The sequence below is a fragment of the Hyperolius riggenbachi genome, chromosome 2 (genome assembly GCF_040937935.1).
Source record: "Hyperolius riggenbachi isolate aHypRig1 chromosome 2, aHypRig1.pri, whole genome shotgun sequence".
Classification (NCBI taxonomy): Eukaryota; Metazoa; Chordata; class Amphibia; order Anura; family Hyperoliidae; genus Hyperolius; species Hyperolius riggenbachi.
In genome coordinates, this window is record NC_090647.1 from 86616174 (window position 1) to 86642449 (window position 26276).

Consider the following 26276-nt stretch of genomic DNA (forward strand, 5'->3'; position numbering starts at 1 on the left):
AAACTGCAGTCTATTCAAACACCAGTACAGCATTAAGGGCTTATTCACACTGTGTGCGGTGCTGTCAATTATGACGCATTACAACTCATATTGGGCCCAAACCAGTTCACTTTTTCTCCTAAGTTTTCTCCTGGGTAATAATTTCCCTTCTTATCAATAAAATGCCTTTAAGCCACCAGCAAGCAAGAATATGCTCATAATAGTCGTGCTAGTACTTTTTCACTTGCTTTTTTGTACTTTTTCAACTGCAGAGTGCTAAAACGTTATTTTTAGCAGAAGCCTTGTTCAGACACGCAACAACGGCAGAAGCGCAATCACACTGCTGCATGCATTTTTCAAGAATCGCAGCGCTGACTTATTCACTGCAGTGAATGGGATCAGCAGCACAGATGGCGTGCGATTGTACGCATTATGATCCGATCGCACAGTGATCTGCGCTATTTGATGTGAACGGGGCCTAAAATGATCTCCTAGGAGAAAAAGTGAATTGAATCTGGCTCATAGTGTGCAATTCGCAATTAGTGATCCAGCATTGCCCTTTATGCTGCGGGTGCTGGCTACAACCAACTCAACCAACGTTCAGACCCCCATTCCAATAGATTTGATGAATTAGTAAGATGGTTGCTATACTAATTTTTGCATCTCTGACTGTTACTGGAAAAAGCTAAAGGTGTTAAGGGAACTGCTACATGTAACAATGTGCTGTATTCTCTCCACAGAGTGAATCTAGTCTTATGAAGGAGAGGGAGCTGTCGCTGGAGCTTGCTACAATCAGAGATGAGCTCGGTATGTAAACCCATAAATATTATTATTAATTAATAAAATGCAAACATATTCTGTGGTGCTGATATACTTTGTTATAGACTGGAACCAAGTGAGTCTGAAGGAAGTCCAACTGTTTTAGGATGTGATGTAATATTCTTCAGAACATGTACAAGTGTAATTCTCAGAAATGGGACAGTGCTGCTTTCAATATGTTCAGGGTTACATGTGTCTATTAGTACCGTACATGCTATTGTTCTTGGTTCTTATTTTGCAATTGTTGTCCAAAAACTGCTGTGCAAGAGATCTATGTTATGCTCTCTGACTATCACTTTTCCTTTCAAGACTTTGGAATGAACAGGTCAGAGAAATGCCTCTCTGGCTTTATCTTTTGATGGTGTCACAGTCTTCAAAGGAAAAGTGAGGGTCAGGGAGCATAACATAGATCTCTTGCACAGCAGTTTTTTGACAACAATTGCAAAACAAGAAATGCAAACAATAGCATGTAATGCATTTAACCTGCATCATATTGAAAGCTGGACTGTCCCATTTCTGAGAGTGAGGCCAGCTTCACACTGTGGATCAGCAGCAGCGGTGTGGTGAGGCCTTCATGGATTACCGCGCTTGTAAGTGGTAATCCTTGTCTGGCAGCTGGCCAAGCAGGAAGTGATGTGATGCTCACTTCCTGTTGCTGAAGCAATCACGTGCACGGAAGCATATTGCTAAAAATACGCTTCCGCACATGCGCAATGCGTAAAATCTGCAGCGGATTTTCACGCATCGACATAGACCAACAGGACTTCCGGTCCGCTGCAGAACCATGCAGTAATGTAGATCTGTCCTTGCATCTGGGATGTGGAGAAAGCGTCACTTCCATCACTACCGGTATGAACGGCCCCATAGACTTTCATTGGGCTGCAGTAAAATTACTGCACTGCTCCAGTGTGTATACACTGTTAGCCTACGTTTCAACTAGTGCAATGCGATTCAGTTGCCGAAAACGTGTAAACGAATTTGCATGCGGGTGCAAAACCGTATGCGTTTGTATGCAAATTTTAACGCGGAAATGCATGCATTTTCGCATATTTTTGTAAGTAATTTTACATGAAAACGTACGCAAATTCAAAGGGAAAATTTGCATAGCGAAAACGCATGCAATGTTCTTATTAATTACATTACATGCGAATCACACACTATGTTTGCAGTGTGCAGATTCTGATGGCTCTGCTGTGCAGATTTTTTTGCTAGTGGAAACAGGCCCATTGACTTGCATTGGTTATGCGAATCTGCATGCAGAAAATGCATGCGAATTTGCGCTAGTGGAAACAGGCCCTTACACTTTTTCATGTACAGAAGGATGTTACCATTAAACGCCCGTGGATCTGCCTGAATCCACTGTTTGTTTAGGAACAGGCCCCGGACATTTGTGGCGTCCTAAATGATGCCTGCATTACTGTCAGAATGGCTTCAGACTCTTCCTTTTACCCTGCAACATTTCAAAGCAATGCCAGCTTTATTCCTTGTACATTCCTGTCACACAGCAGCTGTAGGACCTCTTCCTGTCAGTCACTGAGATTCATATGGCTTGAAGTGGGGAAGAATTCAATTGACAATTAATATTATTTACGATTATGTGAATCCTCTTGCGCATGAAGCGAGTGAAGCTCAGTGAGTTAAGCGTCCGTCATCCAGACGTTCCCCTGGCAGACAATCAAATCATCCTCTCTCATGTCTCTTTGTACAGTATAAAGGGTCTCTGGGAAAAGCCATTTATTGGCTTGTCTGTCTGGTTAGCTGCCTCATTTGATGATTTATTGGAGGTATAATGGTGCTGTAAACATGCTATAACATAATGTATATTCATATGGTACAACTAAAAATAGAGCATGTTACAGCCCATCGCACAGACCACACGCCCCTTCCATTTGTGATGCATTGTTCTGTTTGAGATTGTCACTTGGGAAATATCAGTGACATGCAAGCGCTGAAGCTCCATGTTAGATGAAGATAATCTTTCTTTAGAGAATGTTGTGTTTGCATTGTTGGGACAGCTAGTTATAAGGGGTGTGCTTATTTTTATCAGAGTCCTTATATCGCTGGGAATGTGAGCGCACAAAGCTGGGATGAGCACTTTTACGACAAAGAGGAATGCAATCATAATTATATAGAACAGGCGCCTTTCGCTTAGGATATATTGGAGTATTTTATATTTATATATCTATGTCACTACAGCGCCTCTTTAAAGGACAGCTGAAGTGAGAAGAATATGGAGGCTGCCATATTTATTTCCTTTTAAACAATACCAGTTGCCAGGCTGCCCTGCTGATCTATTTGACTGCAGGGGTGTCTGAATCGCAATCTTGTCAGGTCTGACAATGATGTCAGAAACCCCTGATCTGCTGCATGCTTGTTCAGGGTCTGTGGCTAAAAGTATTAGAGATAGGATCAGCAGGACAACCAGGCAACTATTATTGCTTAAAGTGAATGTTTACCGTTTAAAAAAATAAAGTCAGATACTCACCTAAGGAGAGGGAAGGCTCGGTCCTAATGAGCCTTCCCTCTCCTCTTCCGGTGCCCGGTCCCGCGCAGGATCCCCGTGGCAGTATTCGACCAGTTCGGTCAAATACTGCCACTTCCACAGCCGAAGGGATGTTTCGGGAGCACTCGAGCTCCCGAGGACAGGGCCGCTCCATAGTACGCATGTGCGAGCGCCCTCTATGACGCACTCGCGCGTACGTAGTATGGAGCGGCCCGTCTTCGGAAGCCCAAGTGCTCCCGAAGACCTCCGAAGTCCCTGCGGCGGCGGACGCGAACGGGGGAGCCAGCGCAGCACCGAGGGCACCGGGAGAGGAGAGGGAAGGCTCATTAGGACCGAGCCTTCCCTCTCCTTAGGTGAGTATCTGACTTTTTTATTTTTATAGCGGTACCCATTGGCTTTAAAAGGAAATAAATATGGCAGCCTCCATATCCCTCTCTTGCTTCAGTTTTTAAAGAGAAGCTGAACTCAGAACTTCCCCTCTACTCTAAAAGATAAGCAACAGAATAACAACCTTTAAAAACATTTCCTTGTTACATCGTACAGAACTCCTGCAATAAATCTGCAGTGTGTCTACTTCCTGGTTTCATGGAAGCAGAGAAAGGGTTAACCTTCCGTGTTTACATACTAGCTGTATCTGCTGAGATGGCCAAATTTCTGAGCTGACAGCTTAAATTACACTTGTGATTACTTACAGATGAGGGGATTTAGACAGGCTGTTCTCTCTAAACACACACAGGGTGGATTTTTCTGTGTTTTCCTTGTGTCCTATGCAAGCGTTCAGGTCCACTTTAAAGCTGACGAAGATTCTAATGTTGCTCCATATTATCCTCATTTTAAAAAAGTCCATAGTAACATAGTATGTGCTTGCATACGTTACCAAAAGTTACTTTGATGTGGAGGAGCCAATTGTGAAGATTCAACAGTATCAGTAACTGTACGATAAGGAACATCCTTCAAATTCCAATGTACACCTCTGATCATCACTGATTGGCTACTACTTCAAATGCTCTAATTTCAAATTTCTCAACGCAACGCATACAAAACGCAAACTAACGCAAATAGCCTTAACGCAAGAAATTTCAAAAAAATGCAGCGTGTATTGTATACATTTTGTAGTGTGAATGAGGCTTAAAAGGTCTTGTTTTCTGTGGAAAGGCTCTAGAAAGAGTATGCTTTAGTATGAGGTTAGGATTCATCTCTGAGTGTAGCACCTGCATTTCTGCACAAAGAGCTCCAATCTATTTAGCTTTACACTTCATTCTACACAGCGGAATTTCCCCCAAGACCCATCTGCAGGAAGGTGTGAAATTACACCCAGAGAAATGATATGAGGCTGGAGGAGGTTCACAGAGGGCTGGTGCACACCGGGCGGCTTTTTGGGCGTTTTCAGATCCGCTTGCGGCTGCGGATCTGCTTGGTCAATGTATCTCAATGGGCTGGTGCACACCAGAGCGGGAGGCGTTTTGCGGAAACGAAAAATGCCTGGGTGAGGCATTTTTTGGATTGCGGATGCGTTTCTGCCTCAATGTTAAGTATAGGAAAAACGCAAACCGCTCTGAAAAACGGCACTTCAGAGCGGTTTTGCAGGCGTTTTTGTTACAGAAGCTGTTCAGTAACAGCTTTACTGTAACAATATATGAAATCTACTATACTGAAAACCGCAGCAGCAATCCGCAAAACGCTAGCAAAACGCCTCATAAAAATAAAAAAAAGCGTTTAAAAATCTGCTAGCATTTTGCGGATCTGCTAGCGGGTTTTGGTGTGCACCAGCCCTTACATATTGATATGTTTTGTCAGCGTTTTATTCTGTCTGCCATGTGCAGCTCATGTACGGCCCAGGGGCATCTTTTACCACCATAAATAATACGCTTGTACGCGGACTCCCTCACTCCTGCAGAGGGCCTGCTGGGCCAATCAGGGAAAGGCTATGGAATGAGAACAGTTATGCATGTGTTGGGATTTTACAAGAAAAGGGATATTTAAATTCCTCTTTTACCAAAAGCTTTTTAAGGTAGCATCTGATTAATTCTGTAAATCTGCTCTGTTGCTGATAGATGTAAAAACTGGGGGAGATCAAGATTTGTGTGGATGGGGGAAATGAAGGATGGGGAAGGGTTATGATTATGGGTAAGTTAGGAGTTGAGAGTTAGGGCTGGAATTGTTGGGGCCGGTGCTAGCATAGCTCATGGTGGGGCAAAGGGGGTCAGGGCATCAGACTTGTGTTATTGTATACAGTATGTCACCAAATGTGCTTCAACCTGGGAATACCTGGCATCTGGTGAAAATGGGAAATTCTCATCTATATGCTGCATTCTCATTTTCTTAAAGTGAATCCAAAGTAAAAATAAACAATTGTATTTATGCTCCTTCTCCTAAAAATGACCTTTTCAGATACCTTATAGTTTTATTTAACCACTTCAGGGACAAATGAATTTTCACATATCTGCACTGCTCCCATTATTTCGCCAATAACTTTAATACTACTAATCACACATAAATGATCTATATATTGCTTTTTTTCAGGACAAATTAAACTTTTAGGCTGCTTTCACAGTGGGAGGTTACAGGCGCACGTTAGAGCAGCCTGTAACGCAGCCCAGCTCACAGTAATGCAAAATCAATGGGCTGTTCACAGTGCCCACATTGCGCTACAGTGTAACGCTACACGTTCAAATAAAGTGCAGCATGCTGTGCGTTCTACGCTGTTTTAGCCATGTTAGACTGTGTGCACATGCTTAGTAATTTGTTTTTGTTTTTTTGGGGGCTGGAGAGGAGGAGGGGAGAGTCCGCTATTGTAGCCAGCCACATGGCTACTTAATATTCACTGCACTGCAGTGTTTACTTCCTGGAGCGGCCGCTGATTGGCTGGCGGGACTACGTGATGCGGAGTGCTCCGATCACGTGGTCTCTGCAGCGCATAGGACACAAAAGGCGCACCAAGAGCTGCATAACGCAGCTCTAGGTAGCGTCCTCCTCCAACACCACCAGGCGTTGCGTTAGGGGCACGTTATGCGACCTGTAACGTCCCCTAAAACGCAACGTCCTGGTGGGAAAGAGGCCTAAGTGTGTGATAATAATGCATTTTAAAGGGAAAAGAAGGGGGGAAAAAAAGAAAAACACTTTCTCCATTTACATCCATTATAGCTTTACAATAAACAGTGCTAACTAAGTTAAACCCACAAATTGTATTTGCTTATTCATCCTGGTTATAACAACGCTGTTCCTAGCACAATCTGTGGTGACAATATTGTATATGGAATTAAAGGTGTCTTTTTTTCTGTTTTTCATTTTTTGCTTTCTCATTGTACACTATTGATGATTATAAGATGATTATAAGACCTTATTTGCAAAAATAATAGTAATACACCCTCATGGCGTACATGAAAAGCCAAGTTCCTAAGGTAACAATATATGTTGTTTCTTTCATATTCTGTCACTTTGTTTTCATTTTACAAGTCTATTATTTTGGTACAGGATACGCAAAAATGTAATTGCCTTTTATTCAGTTTGTGACTAAAAAGAATGCACAAGTTATGGGCCTCAATCCTAAAACTTTCTAAACTCTGTTCTACTACCTTTCATGGTTAAAATATTACCACATATGTCTCTTGTAGTTTTGCTAGAATTTTCCCAAATTTGATTATAATTTTGAAAATCTTTTTTTTATGTTGGATTGAGTTTGTCCCTACCAATTTTTTATGTAACGTGTGTCCAAGCTTTAAGACACACCAAAATGTATTCTACAACTCTTCACGATTAAAATGATACCACATGTGCCTCATTTAGTAACAAGCTGGTGGTGCATTTTCCACAAATACACTGGAGGTGTATAAACATCCAGTTGTCATTGTGGTTAACTGGTTCCGGACTGATGGAGGTTGAATCTACGTCCAGCAGGTGGCGCTGTGGCCCTGACTTAACGTAGGTTCAATGTCCCATTAACCGCGCGTCCCTGCCTTTACCGCTGATCTCGCCGCTATAACGGCAATTCGCTTGCCCTGCCATCTCTATGACGGCAGAGCACTGTGAGCTGGTCAGGAGCCGTTTTCATTGGCTCCTGACCCTGTCATCACTGTAAGCCAATGGCTTACATTGATTGACAGGGTCAGGAGCCAATGAAAGCGGCTCCTGACTGGCACACAGCGCTCTGCCGTCATAGGACAGAACAGCGGTAGCAGCGGATTTTTGCGGCGATTCGGATTTTTGCAGCGTTTTACTGTACCAGCAGGCTCTGGTCCTTAACCTATTTTAGTTCCTGGACGTAGAAACTATGTGCAGGAACCATGCACGCTCCCGCGGCCGATCGCACGCGTACACGCGTGCTCCCGGCCGCGGTTCGTTAGCCAGGCAATCAGTGAATCGGGCTATGGTGCCCGATCACTGATTCCTCTTCCCCGCTGAAAAAGCGACAGCTTCTCTCGGAAGCTGCGCTTTTTCTGGCTGTAGCGTCCCCCATGCGTCTCTCTAAGCGTGTATTACGCTTAGAGTGACGTCATGTAAAAAAAACTCATGGCCGCCATCTTGTGGCCAAAAAGTAAAACTACAACTAAAAGTAAAAAAAAATAAAACTCAAACACACATTTACATTATAAATCTATTGTTTACATCCCACCCTCCCAAAACTACCCAAATAAAATGTTTAATATAAAAAAACAAAAAACATTACAATAAAAAAAAAAAACATGTAAATATTTACCTAAGGGTCTAAACTTTTTAAATATCAATGTAAAGATAAAATATTTCTATATTTTTTTTATTTTAAACTTGTAAATAGTGATGGATGCAAAACGGAAAAAATGCACCTTTATTTCCAAATAAAATATTGTCGCCATACATTGTGATAGGGACATAATTTTAACGGTGAAATAACCGGGACGTATGGGCAAATACAATACATGAGTTTTAATTATGTAGGCATGTATTATTTTAAAACTATAATGGCTGAAAACTGATAAAAAATCATTTTTTTCCGTTTTTTTCTTATTCTTCCTGTTAAAATGTATTTACAGTAAAGTGGCTCTTAGCAAAATGTACCACCCACAGAAAGCCCAATTAGTGGCGGAAAAAACAAGATATAGATCAGTTCATTGTGATAAGTGTGATAAAGTTATAGGCTAATGAATGGGAGGTGAACATTTCTCAAGTGAAAACGACGGAACGCGAATGGGTTAAGGGGGTAGAGGCTGCTGGTACCAAAGTGGTTAAACATATATGAACTAGATTGAATGTTTTGTTGCCTCTGCATAGTGGCAGCCTAATAAGTGTCTCAGGGTTAGAAAGAGGTCAATAGTTCATGTATTTTATTTCCCCCTGCTCTCAGAAGTTGTATTTTGCCAGGAAAACTTTTATGGCTGTAATTTGCTTATCAGTGATGCTCACTATATTCCCAACAACACAGAAGCTGTCACTTCCATGGCTAGAAATTACCTCTTTCAAGCAGGAAAATAAAACAAGTAAAAACAGCCTGGCTATTAATGTTTTGCAGTGTATACATACATGCTTATCTCATCATATCACATGTCGGCTCGGGTACACTTTAAAGAGGAACCATCGCGAAAATCTTAAAATTTAAAACATATACAAATAAACTCTACTGTATTGCTGTATATTGGTATGCAGACCTGCCCTTCCACTGAACCTTAGCCTGAGCTTTTCATTATGTGTAATCTTACCTTCCCACCAGAGAATTCTGAGAGACCAGAGATCTTTGCTACTAGCTTTAGAACTTTCTGTAAACGAACATTCTGCAGAGATCACCCGTCAGTACTAAAGATGTTGCCGTCTGTGATTCATTTCAGAACGTATATCCGGGAGATTATATCCAACACGTAAATTTGACCGCGGTACCTCTTTAGTATCAGAACAGCCTATAGTAGAGCTCGCAGTCAAATCCTAGAGTAATGTCTTTCTTCCTACCCCCTCTTATTATGTTATCTCACAAGCAGGTCAGTCATTCGATGTAAAATCCTCATTTTGTTCTAAAACCAACACAGGGCGCTGACTTGTAACCCACATGTTCCTGTGTGTGCAGCACATGCCCCCCAGGCAAGCTCACCCCTAGGAATTCTTTCAGCTATTACCATTTCATGTATCTTGAAACCGTCTTTTCTTATTGTGTGTTCCAGCCTGTAACACAGCCAAGTCTGAGAAATTACAAAAAGAGAAGGAGGAGCTGGAAATCAAGTTTGACAATGAAGTGAAGAAGCTTGAACATTACCAGCAGGAGGAGCTGCAGGCTCTGAAGGAGCGCTTACAGCTGCAGTATGACGAGGAGATGGAGCGGCTGCAGGGGGAGCAGAGCACCCAGCTGCAGAAGATCCTATGCCAGCACCAGGGGCAGGTCAGTACACACCTATCCCTACACCCACACAGCGTGTCCTGACTGCTTAGTCTAGTGTGGGATGGGCCTCTCTGTTAGAGTTATTTGGCACACTTGCCGTTCTTGGGTAAGGTTCAGATATGGAATTTGCTGAATAGGCCATTTGCCTGGTTTGGGATAGAATGGGGAGGATTGCAACATGAGAGGTTTTTATTGCTGTCTGTCCATCATTTGGGGATATTTTATACACTTCCTGTCTTGTTAGTGCCCAGGGTTCTGCTAAATGATGTTACTTTCCATTCTCCTGTGTCTTCTCTATACATTCCTTAACAGAATCTGCTTGATGCTGATGACACTAACAAATTTATTTAAAGGACAACTGAAGTGAGGGATATAGAGGCTGCCTTATTTATTTCTTTTTAAGCAATACCAGTTGCCTGGCTGTAGTATTGATCCTCTACCTCTAATACTTTTAGCCATAGACCCTAAACAAACATGCAGATCAGATTATTGTCAGATCTGACAAGATTAGCTGCATGCTTGTTTCTGGTGTGATTCAGACACTACTGCAGCCAAATAGATCAGCAGGGCTGCCAGGCATCTGGTAAGAAATAAATATGGCAGCCTTCATATTCTTACAGTTGTCCTTTAAAATGTGGCATCTGGCAGTTTTCGTCTATGGGATCGCTGGATAGGAAGCCATGTGTGTTAAAATACCAGCTCCCTGCCATGTGACATCCAACTAACTTCCAAGCATACTGTATATAAGGAATGACCTCCTCCCCTATGACATCATACCCTAACAGCAAACTATCAGGAGTCGTGTTTAAGATTTGAAAGCGTGATTACTACTCTAGAATTTTAATTGGTCTCAGATTGTCAAGCAAGGCCAAGTACCCTCTAGTGCAGCGATGGCTAGCCTTGGCACTCCAGCTGTGACAAAACTACAAATCCCATCATGCCTCTGCCTCCCTAAGTTATCCTTAGAGCTGTCAGAGTATTGCAATGCCTCATGGGACCTATCAAGTCTATCAAGTCCCCTGTATAGTGGACTGTATCAGCCCATCTCCTCTTCCCACTTAACTATTAGGACTGGCCTTAGTGTTAATAGTGCATTGTGCACAGTCCATAGTGTGGTGCCCCCCTTCTAACCCTAGTATAATGTGAATTAAATTCATTTAACAATTATGTGTATCTTCACCAGAGATAACCTACTTACACAGCACAGAAGAGTTCTGGTATACTGCCAGAGTACAGATTGATCCACTCCATTGTGTCCCCTCTTGGGCTATATTCTTGAAGCCCTGTGCAGATATTCACGTCAAACCTATGAATACCCAGCCCTGGTGCCGGGACCTCTGCTGTGGTACATGGAGTGTGGCATCAGAGAGGCATACATAAAACCTATGAATACCCAGCCCTGGTGCCGGGACCTCTGCTGTGGTACATGGAGTATGGCATCAGAGAGGCATACATAAAACCTATGAAAACCCAGCCCTGGTGCCAGGACCTCTGCTGTGGTGCATGGAGTGTGGCATCAGATGGCATCAGAGAGGCATACATAAAACCTATGAATACCCAGCCCTGGTGCCAGGACCTCTGCTGTGGTGCATGGATTGTGGCATCAGATGGCATCAGAGAGGCATACATAAAACCTATGAATACCCAGCCCTGGTGCCGGGACCTCTGCTGTGGTACATGGAGTGTGGCATCAGATGGCATCAGAGAGGCATACATAAAACCTATGAATACCCAGCCCTGGTGCCAGGACCTCTGCTGTGGTGCATGGAGTGTGGCATCAGATGGCATCAGAGAGGCATACATAAAACCTATGAATACCCAGCCCTGGTGCCGGGACCTCTGCTGTGGTGCATGGATTGTGGCATCAGATGGCATCAGAGAGGCATACATAAAACCTATGAATACCCAGCCCTGGTGCCAGGACCTCTGCTGTGGTGCATGGAGTGTGGCATCAGATGGCATCAGAGAGGCATACATAAAACCTATGAATACCCAGCCCTGGTGCCAGGACCTCTGCTGTGGTGCATGGATTGTGGCATCAGATGGCATCAGAGAGGCATACATAAAACCATTGAATACCCAGCCCTGGTGCCGGGACCTCTGCTGTGGTGCATGGAGTGTGGCATCAGATGGCATCAGAGAGGCATACATAAAACCTATGAATACCCAGCCCTGGTGCCAGGACCTCTGCTGTGGTACCGGGAGTGTGGCATCAGATGGCATCAGAGAGGCATACATAAAACCTATGAATACCCAGCCCTGGTGCCAGGACCTCTGCTGTGGTGCATGGATTGTGGCATCAGATGGCATCAGAGAGGCATACACAAAACCTATGAATACCCAGCCCTGGTGCCGGGACCTCTGCTGTGGTACATGGAGTGTGGCATCAGATGGCATCAGAGAGGCATACATAAAACCTATGAATACCCAGCCCTGGTGCCAGGACCTCTGCTGTGGTGCATGGAGTGTGGCATCAGATGGCATCAGAGAGGCATACATACAACCTATGAATACCCAGCCCTGGTGCCGGGACCTCTGCTGTGGTGCATGGATTGTGGCATCAGATGGCATCAGAGAGGCATACATAAAACCTATGAATACCCAGCCCTGGTGCCAGGACCTCTGCTGTGGTGCATGGATTGTGGCATCAGATGGCATCAGAGAGGCATACATAAAACCTATGAATACCCAGCCCTGGTGCCGGGACCTCTGCTGTGGTACCGGGAGTGTGGCATCAGATGGCATCAGAGAGGCATACATAAAACCTATAAATACCCAGCCCTGGTGCCGGGACCTCTGCTGTGGTACATGGAGTGTGGCATCAGATGGCATCAGAGAGGCATACATAAAACCTATGAATACCCAGCCCTAGTGCCGGGACCTCTGCTGTGGTACATGGAGTGTGGCATCAGATGGCATCAGAGAGGCATACATAAAACCTATGAATACCCAGCCCTGGTGCCGGGACCTCTGCTGTGGTACATGGAGTGTGGCATCAGATGGCATCAGAGAGGCATACATAAAACCTATGAATACCCAGCCCTGGTGCCGGGACCTCTGCTGTGGTACATGGAGTGTGGCATCAGATGGCATCAGAGCGGCATACATAAAACCTATGAATACCCAGCCCTGGTGCCAGGACCTCTGCTGTGGTGCATGGATTGTGGCATCAGATGGCATCAGAGAGGCATACATAAAACCTATGAATACCCAGCCCTGGTGCCGGGACTTCTGCTGTGGTACATGGAGTGTGGCATCAGATGGCATCAGAGAGGCATACATAAAACCTATGAATACCCAGCCCTGGTGCCAGGACCTCTGCTGTGGTGCATGGATTGTGGCATCAGATGGCATCAGAGAGGCATACATAAAACCTATGAATACCCAGCCCTGGTGCCGGGACCTCTGCTGTGGTGCATGGAGTGTGGCATCAGAGAGGCATACATAAAACCTATGAATACCCAGCCCTGGTTCGGGACCTCTGCTGTGGTACCGGGAGTGTGGCATCAGATGGCATCAGAGAGGCATACATAAAACCTATGAATACCCAGCCCTGGTGCCGGGACCTCTGCTGTGGTACAGGGAGTGTGGCATCAGATGGCATCAGAGCGGCATACATAAAAAAAGAATGCCTGGAAATTTGGGCTCCCACAAATGCTGAATAGAGTAGAATATCTGCAAATTTACCAATATTTCTCTTAGGCTTCGTTCACATTGCGTTCTGCTCGCGTTCGCGTTGGGCTTTTTTTTTATCATTCCTGGCGCTTTGGTGGGCGCTGTGTTTTTGTGAAAAGCACTTTTCTAAGCGCTTTTCCCGAACTTTTTTTAATTTACTCCCTGAGGCAAGTCAGGAATTGAACTCTTTTACCGGGAAAAGAATAAATACAACGTATTGATTCTTAAAAACGCAATCGCTGCACAATGTGATTTTGTGAGCGTTTGCGTTTTTCCTATACCTTCCATTGAGGCAAAATCGCCCCAAAAATGGGCCAGGCACCGCTTTGCTGCACGCACAGCGCACAAACCGCGCTGATACGAACCTTCTCATAGAAATTAATTGCACTATCGTTTTGTGGGCGATTTTAAGAATCGCCTGCGTTTGAAAAAAGGCTGAAAACGCCCCTAGTGTGAACGAGCCCTGACAGTGCAAATGATGACAGTAATATGAAAGCTCGCAAAGGGCAAGGATCTCTGCCTACTGTTTCTGTTGTATTTATTAAAGAGAACCCGAGGCAGGGTTCTTCCATCACAATCCATATACAGAGGCTGGGTCTGTCTATAGAGCCCAGACTCTGTTGCTAGTTCGTTTCCTTCAAAGCCCCCCCTGCGCGCTGTCAGACCCCATAAAACACAGCCTCGCTGGCGACACGCAGCGTGTCGCAGCCGGCTGTGTTTAGCTCACTAATGTCAGTCTCGCCGCTCCCCCGCCTCCTGAATCGCTCCGTCCCCGCCCACGTCCCTTCCCTCGCCGCTGATTGGAGGGAAGGGACGCGGGCGGGGACCAGAGCGATTCAGGAGGCAGGGGAGCAGCCGAGACTGACGTTCGTGAGGTAAACACAGCCGCTTAGCGCGGCTGTGTTTTAAGGAGTCTGACAGCGCAGGGGGGGCTTTGGAGGGAACTAACTAGCAACAGAGGCTGGGCTCTATAGACAGACCCAGCCTCTGTATATGGATTGCGATGGAAGAACCCCGCCTCGGGTTCTCTTTAAAATGTACCAGTATTGATAAAGTCTCAAACTACATCATTGCAGTCAGTCAGTTCAGTCCCTAAGGAGCCTTTCTCTGGTACACTATTCAAGTAAAGTCTGAACATTTAGAGCAGCATTGTCAGCCATTAAATAAAATTATTTTTACCCACTGATCTGTGTTTATTATGCAGTTTACAGCCTTACCCAGCAGTGCAAGCATTCCAATATAATCAAAAAATTTTCTACTGTAATAAATGTTCTCAGTCAGCCTGGCTCTATTTGGTACATTGCCAAGGAGAGAGAAACTAATCTCCTGCTCCTCACTGATTGACTGAGGGTAGTTCAGTGTGACAGGCTGAGGCTGAGAAGCCTATTTCTGCAGAAGCTGCTGGAATATGACCTATGCTGTGCTCAAATGTGTTTACAAAACAAGCTAGATATGACAGTGCACTTTCTAGGAGAAAAAAAAGTAAAAAAGGAAATTACATCAGGGTTGTCTTCAGTCCAAGACAGTAAACATGGAAAATGCATGGATTGTTTTCTCTTTATTTAGGGCCCGTTCTCACCTGAGCGGGAATCGTGTGATTCCCGCTCACGACAAATCGCTAGCGGTTTAGCAAAAACCACTACACAATGTAGCGAGTGGCAGTGTTCTCACTGCTGCGGTTGCGGTTAGCGATAACCGCAACCGTGCTGCATGCAGCGGTTTGCCGGCGACGAGCGTTCCGCGATTAGCAATCGTGATTAGCACGCTAATTGTGATCGATCCAAAACCGCCACAGTGTCCAGTTATTTTTCCACGCTAATCGCGGGAAAATCACTCCCGCAAAACGCCGGCTGGAATCGCCGGCGTTCTGCGATTAGAAGTGTGAACAGGCCCTTACAGTATAAAATTCACTGAAATCAAAATGTGGGCAGTACAATACATATGTAATGTAAGAACAAGTATTTATCTACTTCTGTATGTGTTTTTTTCTGGGACAGTACAGCTGTTCCTGCTGCTTTAACATCCCTGGCATTCAATTTCTCCAGGATTTCTGTGCAAAAAGTGATACAATTTATTTTTAAAACTTTTTTTTTCTTGTAACTTGCCAAACTATATCAAGCAAGGGTCTAGTGTACAGTGCAGGTGGATATTGATGTGTATGCACGTTTATACTGTTCACTGCATGTTTTTATGGACGGATATATCTGTCCATACCGCTAGGGTAGGGAGGTTTTAATGCAGAGGATTTCCTATCTGTGTAGATTCTGTTCCCTGTCAGAGGCTCTGCCAGTGTCCTGGTAATTATACAGCCAGTACTGCCAGCAGCCGAGAGTGGCTGGGCAAAGTGTAATACGCCAGATGTACTTTGACACACAACAAGATCCCAGAAGACTGAAAGCAAAGACTCCAACACCAGTACAATGCATGCTTCAATTCCTAACTTCTGACTGAATCCAGCAGCAGAAGAGGCACAGAACAAGCAGCAGTTTGAACACTAAAGAGGTTAAATGAATATACAAATGCATTTGCCTACTAATGGGAAACATCTGACAACCTGATAGTGGGCAGATCAGTTCAGTAAATGTTCAGTCATAAAACAGCAGCAATTCATCAGTGTTCCCTCAAGATATAAAGAATTCTGTGACATATCTTCACTGAGGATTAGCATTCCCTACATTTCTTCCAACATGCGGACCAGGGGTCAGCAGTGCATAGTGCTAGCTGTGCTCAGCCCAATGCAATACAAAGCTACAGGTGGATATTTTCAGCCAAGCATCAGGCGATGGTCACATCACCGTGGCAGCCTGCCTGGAGAGGAATTGGGGCATACATTCAAAAAGGGTGCCACGGTAATTTGGGCGCCAGTGCTTGCTGCTAGTAAAATATTGGTAAATAATGGATATTATTCTTTTGGCCTCTAGATAATTCCAACAGAGGGAGGGGGGTGAAGGTTAGACACCACCAGTAGGGCTTAAAGTGTACCAGAGATGACATGTGACATGATGAGATAGACATGTGCATATACAGTGGCAAGCATACAGACACTTATGCTGTGCTCCTTTTCTTTCTTCCCTGCCTGAAAGAGTTTATAATTAGCTATGGAACTGACAGTTTTTCTCCAGTCAGGACTCAGTCGGCTCACTGATAACAAATTACAGCTATAAAACACTTTCCTAAGCAGATGCCTGGGCTTTTTACCGTGAGAGAGTCACTCTGGGACTCTTGAGACACTGCAATTGAGCAGAGACTATAAAACATTAAATCTGCTTTGTAAATGTTTATTCATAAAAATAAAACCTTGAGATATCTAAAAGAGTGATTTTAAGAGTAGAAGGACAGATCCAATTGTTTATCTTATTAGTTTATTTTCATCTCTGAAACAATGTTTGTTTGCACTATCTGAAGAAGGGGACCCGCTGTGGCCCAGAAACAATTGTCATTTTCACGTGCTTATGAAGCAATAAATTGAGACAATCTGTATCTTGAAATGGTGTGCTGACCTGGACTTTTTGCCTTACTGGTGAAGCATACACAGGTGACAACCTGCAATGGACAGCGGTGTCACCCAGAGCCGGATTAAGGCTAAATGGGGCCCTAAGCAAAGTAACTGATTTGGGCCCCCCATCATGTCGTAATAAAATCAGAAGATGCAGCTGCACAGCAATATGCTGCACACACCGGGGCAGCCGAGCTACTGGTTGCTATGGGCAACAGCCCGCTTTCCTCTGTAAATGCACAATGCAGGGAATAGCAGCAGCAAAATGCAGAGTGAGAGATGAATGGCTGGGGCATTTGCACTCAGGGGCTGGGGAACCCGTGAAGAGGGCGCCAGATATCGCAGCAGCAGCATTTTCTCCCCCTGCATCTCCAGCCTGGCAATAGCAGAAAGCTCTGGACACTGCCAAACCGGAAGCCGTTCCCCAGACCGAATTACATAACCACCCCCACCACCGAATAACTGATTTCCTCCCAAACTAGACAGCCACAATGCAGCCTCCATCCCAGTGAATACGATAGTCCAGCAGAGAAGGCAGCCGCAGCGGGGGAGAATGACAGCACCAGATGACTCACATTCACCTATTGCGATCCAAGCAATAGAGGTCCCGTCATCCGGAGGCCAACTGTCTCCTCTAGAGTGCTGCCGCTCTGTTACTACTACTATTACTACTTCCTACTTCCTGTCTGATCTGAGAATCAGGAAGTTCAGAGCGAGCGGCTGCACTGTAGAAGAGACAGATGGGTTTCAGATGAGGGGATCTCTATCGCTTGGATCATGGATAGGTGAGTGAGCTTTTGCCATCTGCTGCTATCATTCTTGCTGCAGCTGTGGTTCTCTGTGGGAAGGAAGGGAGGAGTGGTCAGCGGCAGAGCGCACAGTAGCAGGCGGGAGACCTAGGAGGAGAGCCTGGCTCTGAAGACAATCAGCAGCGCACGGCATCATTTGACAAGACAAGACAAATAACATTTATATTGCGCTTTTCTCCTGGCGGACTCAAAGCGCCAGAGCTGCAGCCACTAGGATGCACCCTATAGGCAGTAGCAGTGTTAGAGAGACTTGCCTAAGGTCTTCTACTGAATAGGTGCTGGCTTACTGAACAGGCAGAGCCGAGATTCAAACCCTGGTCTCTTGTGTCAGAGCCCTTAAAGGGACTCCGAGCAGTGCCTGTGGGTATGCCTTTAAGCATACCCACAACTAATTAATTACATCCTCACACCTACCAGCATGATGTTTGTAATTATATCTCCCTGGGTTCCTTATATTTCATTGCATTGTGCTGAATCGAGCTGCCGACTTTGGAGAAAAGTCATCCTGTGTAATACACTGTAACTATGGAAAGATGCATATCATTTTGAAGCTCTCTTTCTCCTCTTTCCAATGATAGATAAACTGCAACCCTACGCCTTTTAGTGTTCGCTATTTTCGCAATTTTTTCGAAATTGCCGTGGCCGTGATTTCGATCGCGAAAATAGCGAAAACTAAAAGGCATAGGGTGGCGGTTTATATATCATTGGAAAGAGGAGAAAGAGAGCTTTAAAATGATATGCATCTTTCCATAGTTACTGCACTGCTCAGAGTCCCTTTAACCATTATACCATCCAGCTACCGCTGACAGGATGACGAGGGCTGGTTTATGTGCTGATGGGGCCCCTTTGACTCTGAATAGGGCCCCAAGCGACTGCTTTTGTTGCCTGGTCGGTAATCTGGCCCTGGTGTCACCTGATGTAGAATTTGATTGGAAACTAGTGAATTACTGCTTTCTGGCTTCCATATGGATGGGTGGTGCCAGCACTGCTATTCCATATGTGGACCACCAATATTTAAAGATGTAGCTGACCTCATCTATAAGTAATACATTTTGTGAGTGAGGGGCCGGTAAAAAAGCCTCAGGGGGCCGCATTCAGCCCGCGGGCCTTAGTTTGAGGACCACTGGTTTAGGCCATAGTAAAATATCGGTTTTACTAACAGAGTTAACTAGGAGAGTAATTTTACCACTATTCTGCTAGCGGCCATACCTGACACCCTTTTTACCAGGCGCCTTTTTTATATGTACGCCTTTAGGTACCCACCTCGTGTCTCCTGATAGTTTGTAGAATGTACGCTAGTCCCTGCACGCTTCCCTAGTTATCTGGTGGTGACATAATTGTCACTTGTTTTCTCTGCTTGCTTCTAATTTAATTTCCTTTGCCAAAAACTATTAATCCCATTGACTTGTTGCATTACATTATTCTTGCTGGCTAGATGAACGGCTGCAGAGTACTGCCAGGGAAATGATCCTGCCCATGTTTTATTTCACAAGATCATATGAGCAGCTCTGACTTTCATTACACAGCTTGTGATGGAAACATATTCAGCATGCTGATCAGTAGGTGAGCATGTATGGTACCCATCATGTGTTTGCAGTTGTGTCTGCTGCCTGGGTAAATAGTCTCCTTGTTACAGTGTGTACAAAGTTTCCTAAAACTCCATCTCTGCGGTAAATACAGTACATCATTACAGAAGTAAAAAACACATCAGAATCAGCTTTATTCGTCATGTACCACCAAAGTCGCACCTGGGATTATATATGGTACACACAGCATTGGATAACCGTGCAGTTAACAGACATTAAGGACAGGCATTTAGACATTTCAGATATACAGAGAGGGTCTAGACAACACAGAAAAGGCAAGGCAAAGGACGCCTGAAAGGTAGGTATGGGAAATTTGAAGATTTTGCAGGGGAGGGAGAAAGATTACAGCCTCCATATTCCTCTCAGTTCCAGCCTCCTATGAACTGTATTTGCTGAGAAATCAGCTCCTCTGTGCAATCTATCTTAATGTATATGTATGTCTTTGTACTTAGATTGAAGACATGGCTGCAACTCATCAAGTTGCTCTTTTGGAGATTAGGAATTACCATTCTTCTGCTATTGCTGCAATCCAAGAGGATCATGCCAAGAGTGTGCACGGTAAGATCATAGTTATTATGCTCTGTATTCTGGCTTGCTCTCAGTCTTCTCATCTCACAGTGGCAGTAGTATATTTACTGTACTTGCCACTAACCCATATTGAAAATCAGGATCCCTATTCTATGTCAGAGTTTCCTGTATTCCGATTCACTCTCCATGTGTTACTCCTGCTCAGGTAAGTTTTTTTATGTCACAGAACATTTATATTGTGTTTATCTCCTGGCTGCCGCCGTGCCCCTGCCCGTTCCTCCGGCGTCTAGGACGCCAAGGGCGGGACTGTCATTTGCCCATAAGGTCGCTGTCTCGCGCAGGCGCGTGCACAGACAGGACCTTTATGCTGGGAGGAGGCTCGTCAGCTGACCTGCTGGTCGGCTGACGTTAGAGGAGACTCACGGCACCCCGGATTGGCTGATTGCAGGGGGCGTGCCTGTGAGGTCTCCTCTGCTTCTTAAGCCTCCGGGCTTCAGTGATTCCTGGTCTGCTGTCGTGAATACTATGTGTTAGCGCTCAGACCTTAGACTAGTATCTGGTGTGCTTTGATCTGGGAGGAAACCAGGGATTTCACACAAAACTAGGATTATTGTATATTATTGTTATTGATTATCTGTGTATGACTCTGGCTAAACTCTGACTTCGCATTCGCTTACTGATTCTGTACTTCTGCCTATCTGTCTATAGTTACTGAACCTCTGCCTGTTTACTGATTACTCTTCTGCCTTACGATTCTGTACTGATACTTACCTCTCTGTTGCCAAACCTTGCTTGTCTGACCTCTCTACTCACCAGTGGGCCCTTGCCACTGGTGAGGAGTTCTATACCCACCAGCTCCACTGGTGAGGTGTTGTCTAGTGACTGATAGTACCTTCCCAGCTCCTCTGGAAAGGTCTAGCCAAAACTATCCTAGTCACATGTATACCTTCCCAGCTCCTCTGGAAAGGTCTAGCCTAGCTATTCCGTTCCTGTTTAACTAGTTCCTTGCCACCTCTGGTAAGGACTAGTCAGCCTATTTCTGTATCCTTCTAGTCAGACCTTTCCAGCCCCTCTGGAAAAGGTCTGTGTTATATTTGTCTGATTGATCTTTGGTCTCTTACCAGCTCCTCTGGTAGAGACCAGCATTACAGCATTACTACTTTCTGTACTCTCTCTGTTAGTACCTTCTCCAGCTCCTCTGGGAAGGTTTGTCCAAAACTATACAGTCAGTGTACTGATAGTACCTTACCAGCTCCTCTGGTAAGGTCTCGCAAAACTAATAAAGTTACGGTTGCACCAAGCACTACTCACACAGTCTGTGTTAGCTTTACTGGTGGTATTGGTGATTTTGCAGTTCACCTGATAATCTGGTATAGTGTCTGTATTATTGGTGATACTGCAGATCACCTAATAATCAGACGTCTGAGTTATAACACCCTACCGTTACACTGGCAGACTCAAAGCGCCAGTAGGCGGAGTCTTGCTCAAGGTCTCCTTACTGAATAGGTGCTGGCTTACTGAACAGGAGAAGCCAAGATTCAAACCCTGTGTCTCCTGTGTCAGAGGCAGAGCCACTGCCAATAGCTGCTTCACCTTCAATGCCAGTGTATGCGTTCCTGTGTCATTACAACTAAGGGCCACCAGACGTCAGAGGACAGCCGGTCATACATGCCTCATCCATCCAATCAATGCGCAGTGTTGAAGGCAAATCACACCAGACCTGGCATGCCAACTCTTTAAAGTGTTCCTGAGACAAACACATCACAAGGATTTATACTTACGTGGGGCTTCCTCCAGCCCTCTGTAGTCTGTTAGCACCTCCATGTCCGTCCGGCCCCCTCCATTCTCCCGCAGTCTGCCCCGGTAAAGTTCTTGACTGACCCTGTCAGGGACTACTGTGCATGTGTGGTCCTGGCCGTGTGCAACCCCCAGTCGTGCTTTTTTTACCTTAAAGAACAAAATCATCCTAGATGTTATAGCTTGTAAAGGACTTCTGACTATAATTATATGGTAATTGCAGAAATGTATTAGCATGTAAATGAGTGCTCATTAATTCAGCATAGCCTCTGTTTGAAGTATATCTTTATGATATCCAGCAGTAAGACAGGCAGATTCGTAGTGATGGATGAGCAGGGGCTTCTGTTCAGGTGGTCTTCTATGTGTCCTTGTGTGATTCCCCCTAGAATAGATTGGGCCTGTGATATCTATGATAGGAGAGAGTGTCAGGCCTGGATTGTCATCCTGCAGCATGGCATGTTATATCTGTAACAGGGCACTGCTCTCAGAGGGAACACAGCGGTAATGTAGAAACTTGGTAATCCACTGCTGCTGAAGAGTACCTGTCTATTCACAGCTTACGCAGCCGTTTTCTGTTTCATTCATCCATTTGTCATAATCCTCAGTAACTGTAGCCCCATGGTTACTGCACCGAGACTGAAGAACAACCATTCACTACCCAAAGAGCCTAATACACATGCCAGTGTTCATTTCTAGTATGAATCCTACCAAATGAGTGTGTGATCAGTTCTTGAGAGATCAGACATCTTTGTAAATATCGGTCAGTGGTGTGCATGTGTGAACAGTTGATGAGCCCAATGTGACAGGAGCTTCCACAGAAACAAAAGATCGGAGGGAAGAGCAATCACAAATATGCTGTTTTGACAATCCTGTTCAATCAGTCACTGGTTTGGAAGTCAATTGAAATGGTCGATTGCCTGAAAGGCTGGCTGCAGGTCTTTCCATGAGCACCAAGCCTAGAAGTAGGTTAGAAGTCCACAACCCATCGGAGATTAGTTCCTTAAAGGTATTAATGCTAGGTACACACCATACAATTTTTTGGGGGCATATTTACCTGCCAGAACGATTATTTCCAACATGTCCGATCTGAATTTCAAACGATTTTTCGATCGAAATACAGATCGGACATGTTGGAAATAATTGTATGGTGTGTACCTAGCATAACATGTTTTTTTAACCTGGGATTAATAGAGTTCCTGATGTGCTGGTAAATAATGATGTATACATTTCACCTGCTTATCTCTTTTGTTTACTGCATCAAATTCCTTTCACTCTTAACTGACGTCTGGCCAAATCTGACAGCTGAGTGAAGCATGGGGGGCGGGTTGGGGAGGAATTCCCTCACACTACATCTGTTAACCCTGTGTGTAAGAAAGAGCGCACTGGCATTTGTGTGTCTGCAGGAGAGCAGAGGAAATGTAACTTGTTATAAACATGTGTAATTGTGTGTGAAACCTGACATCACAGCTTTTCATACTTTTTTTGCCTTTAGAGAAAAATACTCTGTAGTCTGATATGCAAAAAATAACACTGGCTGTGCATTGAAGCAGACACCCCTTTTGTGAATGATTTGTTCCACTAGAGCTAAATCCTACACACAATGAATTAAAGCTTTTGCCTCTGATATTTAACATTAAAAGTAGTAAAATGTTTACACAGCTACTTAGACATTATTTGTACATTGTCATTTTAGAACACTTGGGTATTGATAGTGTTCCTTTAAGCCACTACAGGTAAAAGTAAAGCTTTATACATGTACTCAATGACTGCTACCCCAAACGATTGTTAGTGATTGTTATAGGAATGATCACTGTACTGACAATCTGGTTGTCTACTGGGCAGCCTGTTCTGTTCAGGGGAAAGGGGAGTACAGGCAGGAGGCTACCCGCTGGGGGAACTACAAAGAAAATATAATAGTACCCTCCAACACAGTGGATCACCATGGATCACCATTATTAATGTTGTTAATAATATCAGAAGCCTCCCACTCCATTTTACTTGAAGTGAGAGGGACATGGCGGCTGCCATATGTATTCCCTTTTAAGCAATGCACATTGCCCGGCTGTCCTGCTGAGCCTCTTCCTCTAATACTTGTAACCATTGACCCTGAAGAAGCATGCAGATCAGATGTTTCTGACTACAGCCTGACTGGATTAGCTGCATGCTTGTTTCAGGCGTGTGACTCAGACACTACTGCACCCGAAGAGATCACCAAGGCAGCCAGGCAACTGGTATTGTTTAAAAGGGAATAAATATGGCAGCCTCTACATACTTCTCGCTTCAAGTGTCCTTTAACCTGAGACAATCCCAAATAATCACCTCAGGTAATGAAAATATAGCATTTGGATGTAGCTTTAGATTTACAGTTTTAAAGCCACAGTCTGAACCTAGTTCCTGTTCCTGTAACAGATGCGTGCTTTGGTATTTTCCTAAATAGCCATTTAAACAGGAACCAGATGGACTTACAGTGAAGTGAAAACAATGCACTTCAATAACATGTAGGGTAAATGAGCATTTGGTACAAAGAAAGAAGGATTTTTTTTATACATACTGTACATTGATTGAAATATTTACTTCTTGTGCTTTCCTCACCCATGTATATCTGAATAAAAAAATAACTGAACATCGATATATGCAGTACTGTATATCAGAAATATTTAGCATAGGTCACATTGCCCTCTAGTGGACAAAAAGCATAATATGTGGTTTTATGTTTATTAAAAATGTCCTGCTACAGCATACCTATACAGGTAGGTATGCTGTAGCAGGACATTTTTAATAAACATTTAAACAAATATTTTGTATTAAAAAGGAGTATGAACATTATTTGTGTTTTTTATTTGTAACTTGTATTAATATTTAGGGTCTTGTGCAGATTATAGAAGAGAAAAGGTGTGCAGTTTTATTATTGCATTTCTCGCATGCCATCACATACTGTATTTTTTTGGACTATAATGGTGGCCATACATGGTACAATAAAAACGTTCGATTATCCCGTTTATTCGATCTATATGATCAAATTGAATGAAAGTTGAAAATATTTTTTTTTTTCGATCAAGAAATTCGAACGATTATCCCGTTTTTTCGAGAAAAATCAGATCGGACATGCTGGAAAAATCTTTATATTCGATCTAAAGGAATAATCGAACTAAATTATCTAATCGAAAAAAAATGAAAAATTGTACCATGTATGGCCACCTTAAGACTCACTTTTTCTCCTCCAAAAGTGGGGCGAAAAAGTCACTGCATCTTATAGTCCAAATGCAGGGAGTTCCTGAATTGTGAATAGTTATTCACAATTCAGGAACTCCCTGCATTTGGACTATAATACAATACAAACCTCCAACCCGCTGCAATGTCGAGGACTCCCTGTACTGTGCCCATGCAGAGGAGGACACTGGGATAAACGGAGGACACAGGTGGACACAGAGGGGCATAGAGGAGGACACAGGGGGACACAGAGGGGACAGAGGAGGACACAAGGAGGACAGAGGCAGACACATGGACACACAAGAGGTACAAGGGGGCATGAGGTACAAAAGGGGGCATAATCCACAGATGCCCCTTCACCATGGATACATCAGGTTTAGTATATTTATTTTTTTTCCGTAGTTTTTGTTCTGTAAGCCTAGGTGCGGCTTATGGTCAGGAGTGTCTTGTAACAATAGAAATCTTGTCTCACCTTATATTTCTCTTCCACAGAGTTGAGGGAAAGTCATGAGTTGGAAAAGAAAGTGTTGGAAGACTGTTTTGAAAAACTGCGACTATCGTTACAGGTAATTTTGAAAAGAATAAACTGTAATTTTATTATCCTGGTCATTTATATACATTACAGAAATGTTATTGTTATTTAGAGTTGTCCTGGGGAAATATTTATACTTAAACAATAGTTTTATTGAAACCCCACACTATAGGAAACATTTCATTCTGGTGCCACTTACTTGGGTGCAAGGTTCTACCAAGTATTCACATATCTCACTTATTGATATTCTACATCAACTTTGCAATGGTCCTTTCATCAGTGTTTTGGCGAATCTCCAACATCACATATTTATTCATGACCAATCCCCTTCTTCTTCCATATGCCTAACTCTAACCTCCCTCTCAATATAAACCACCCCTCCCAATTGCCTAACCCTACCTTCCTCCCTACTGTAAACTCCTTCCTCATGCCTAACTCTAACCCACCTCCAATATGAACCCCTCCCAGATGCCCAACCCTAACTATCTTCCTACTGTAACCTCCTTCCTTATACCTAACTCTAACCCACCCCCAATATGACCCCCCAAATGCCTAACCCTAACTTCCTCCCTACTGTAACCTCCTTCCTTTTGCCTAACACTAACCTCCGCCCCAATATAACCCCCTCTCAAATGCCTAACCACTTACTTCCTCCCTACTGTAACCTCCTTTCTTATACCTAACTCTAACCCAACCCCAAAATGACCCCCCCATGCCTAACCCTAACTTCCTCTCTACTGTAACCTTCTTCTTTATGCCTAACACTAACTCCCCCCCCCCCCCCTCCCCAATATAAAATCCACCATCAAATGCCTCCCTACTGTAACCTCCTTCCTTACGCTTAACTCTTACCCCATTCCCCAAAGTAGACCATTTTTTTTCTTGACTTATCCTAACTTACTAGCCCTAGCTGTTATAGGGAAGCAGTGCAACTGGTATTATTTAACATTGAATAAATGTCAGCCTTCATGTCCCTCTCGCTTCAGGTTTCCTTTAAATCTA

The 26276-nt window shown here is 44.1% G+C and overlaps 1 protein-coding gene across 13 annotated transcripts in view; it reads left to right on the plus strand.

The window, feature by feature from the left end:
- The window catches only part of MTUS2 (microtubule associated scaffold protein 2), a 737980-nt gene that overhangs the window by 694855 nt on the left and 16849 nt on the right, over positions 1 to 26276 (plus strand). For all 13 annotated transcript variants that reach the window (XM_068267019.1, XM_068267015.1, XM_068267020.1 and 10 more), the window contains 4 exons: positions 720 to 786; positions 9427 to 9641; positions 19660 to 19765; positions 25235 to 25308. In XM_068267019.1, the coding sequence (XP_068123120.1) occupies positions 720 to 786; positions 9427 to 9641; positions 19660 to 19765; positions 25235 to 25308 (462 nt within the window). The remainder of the gene's footprint in view (positions 1 to 719; positions 787 to 9426; positions 9642 to 19659; positions 19766 to 25234; positions 25309 to 26276) is intronic.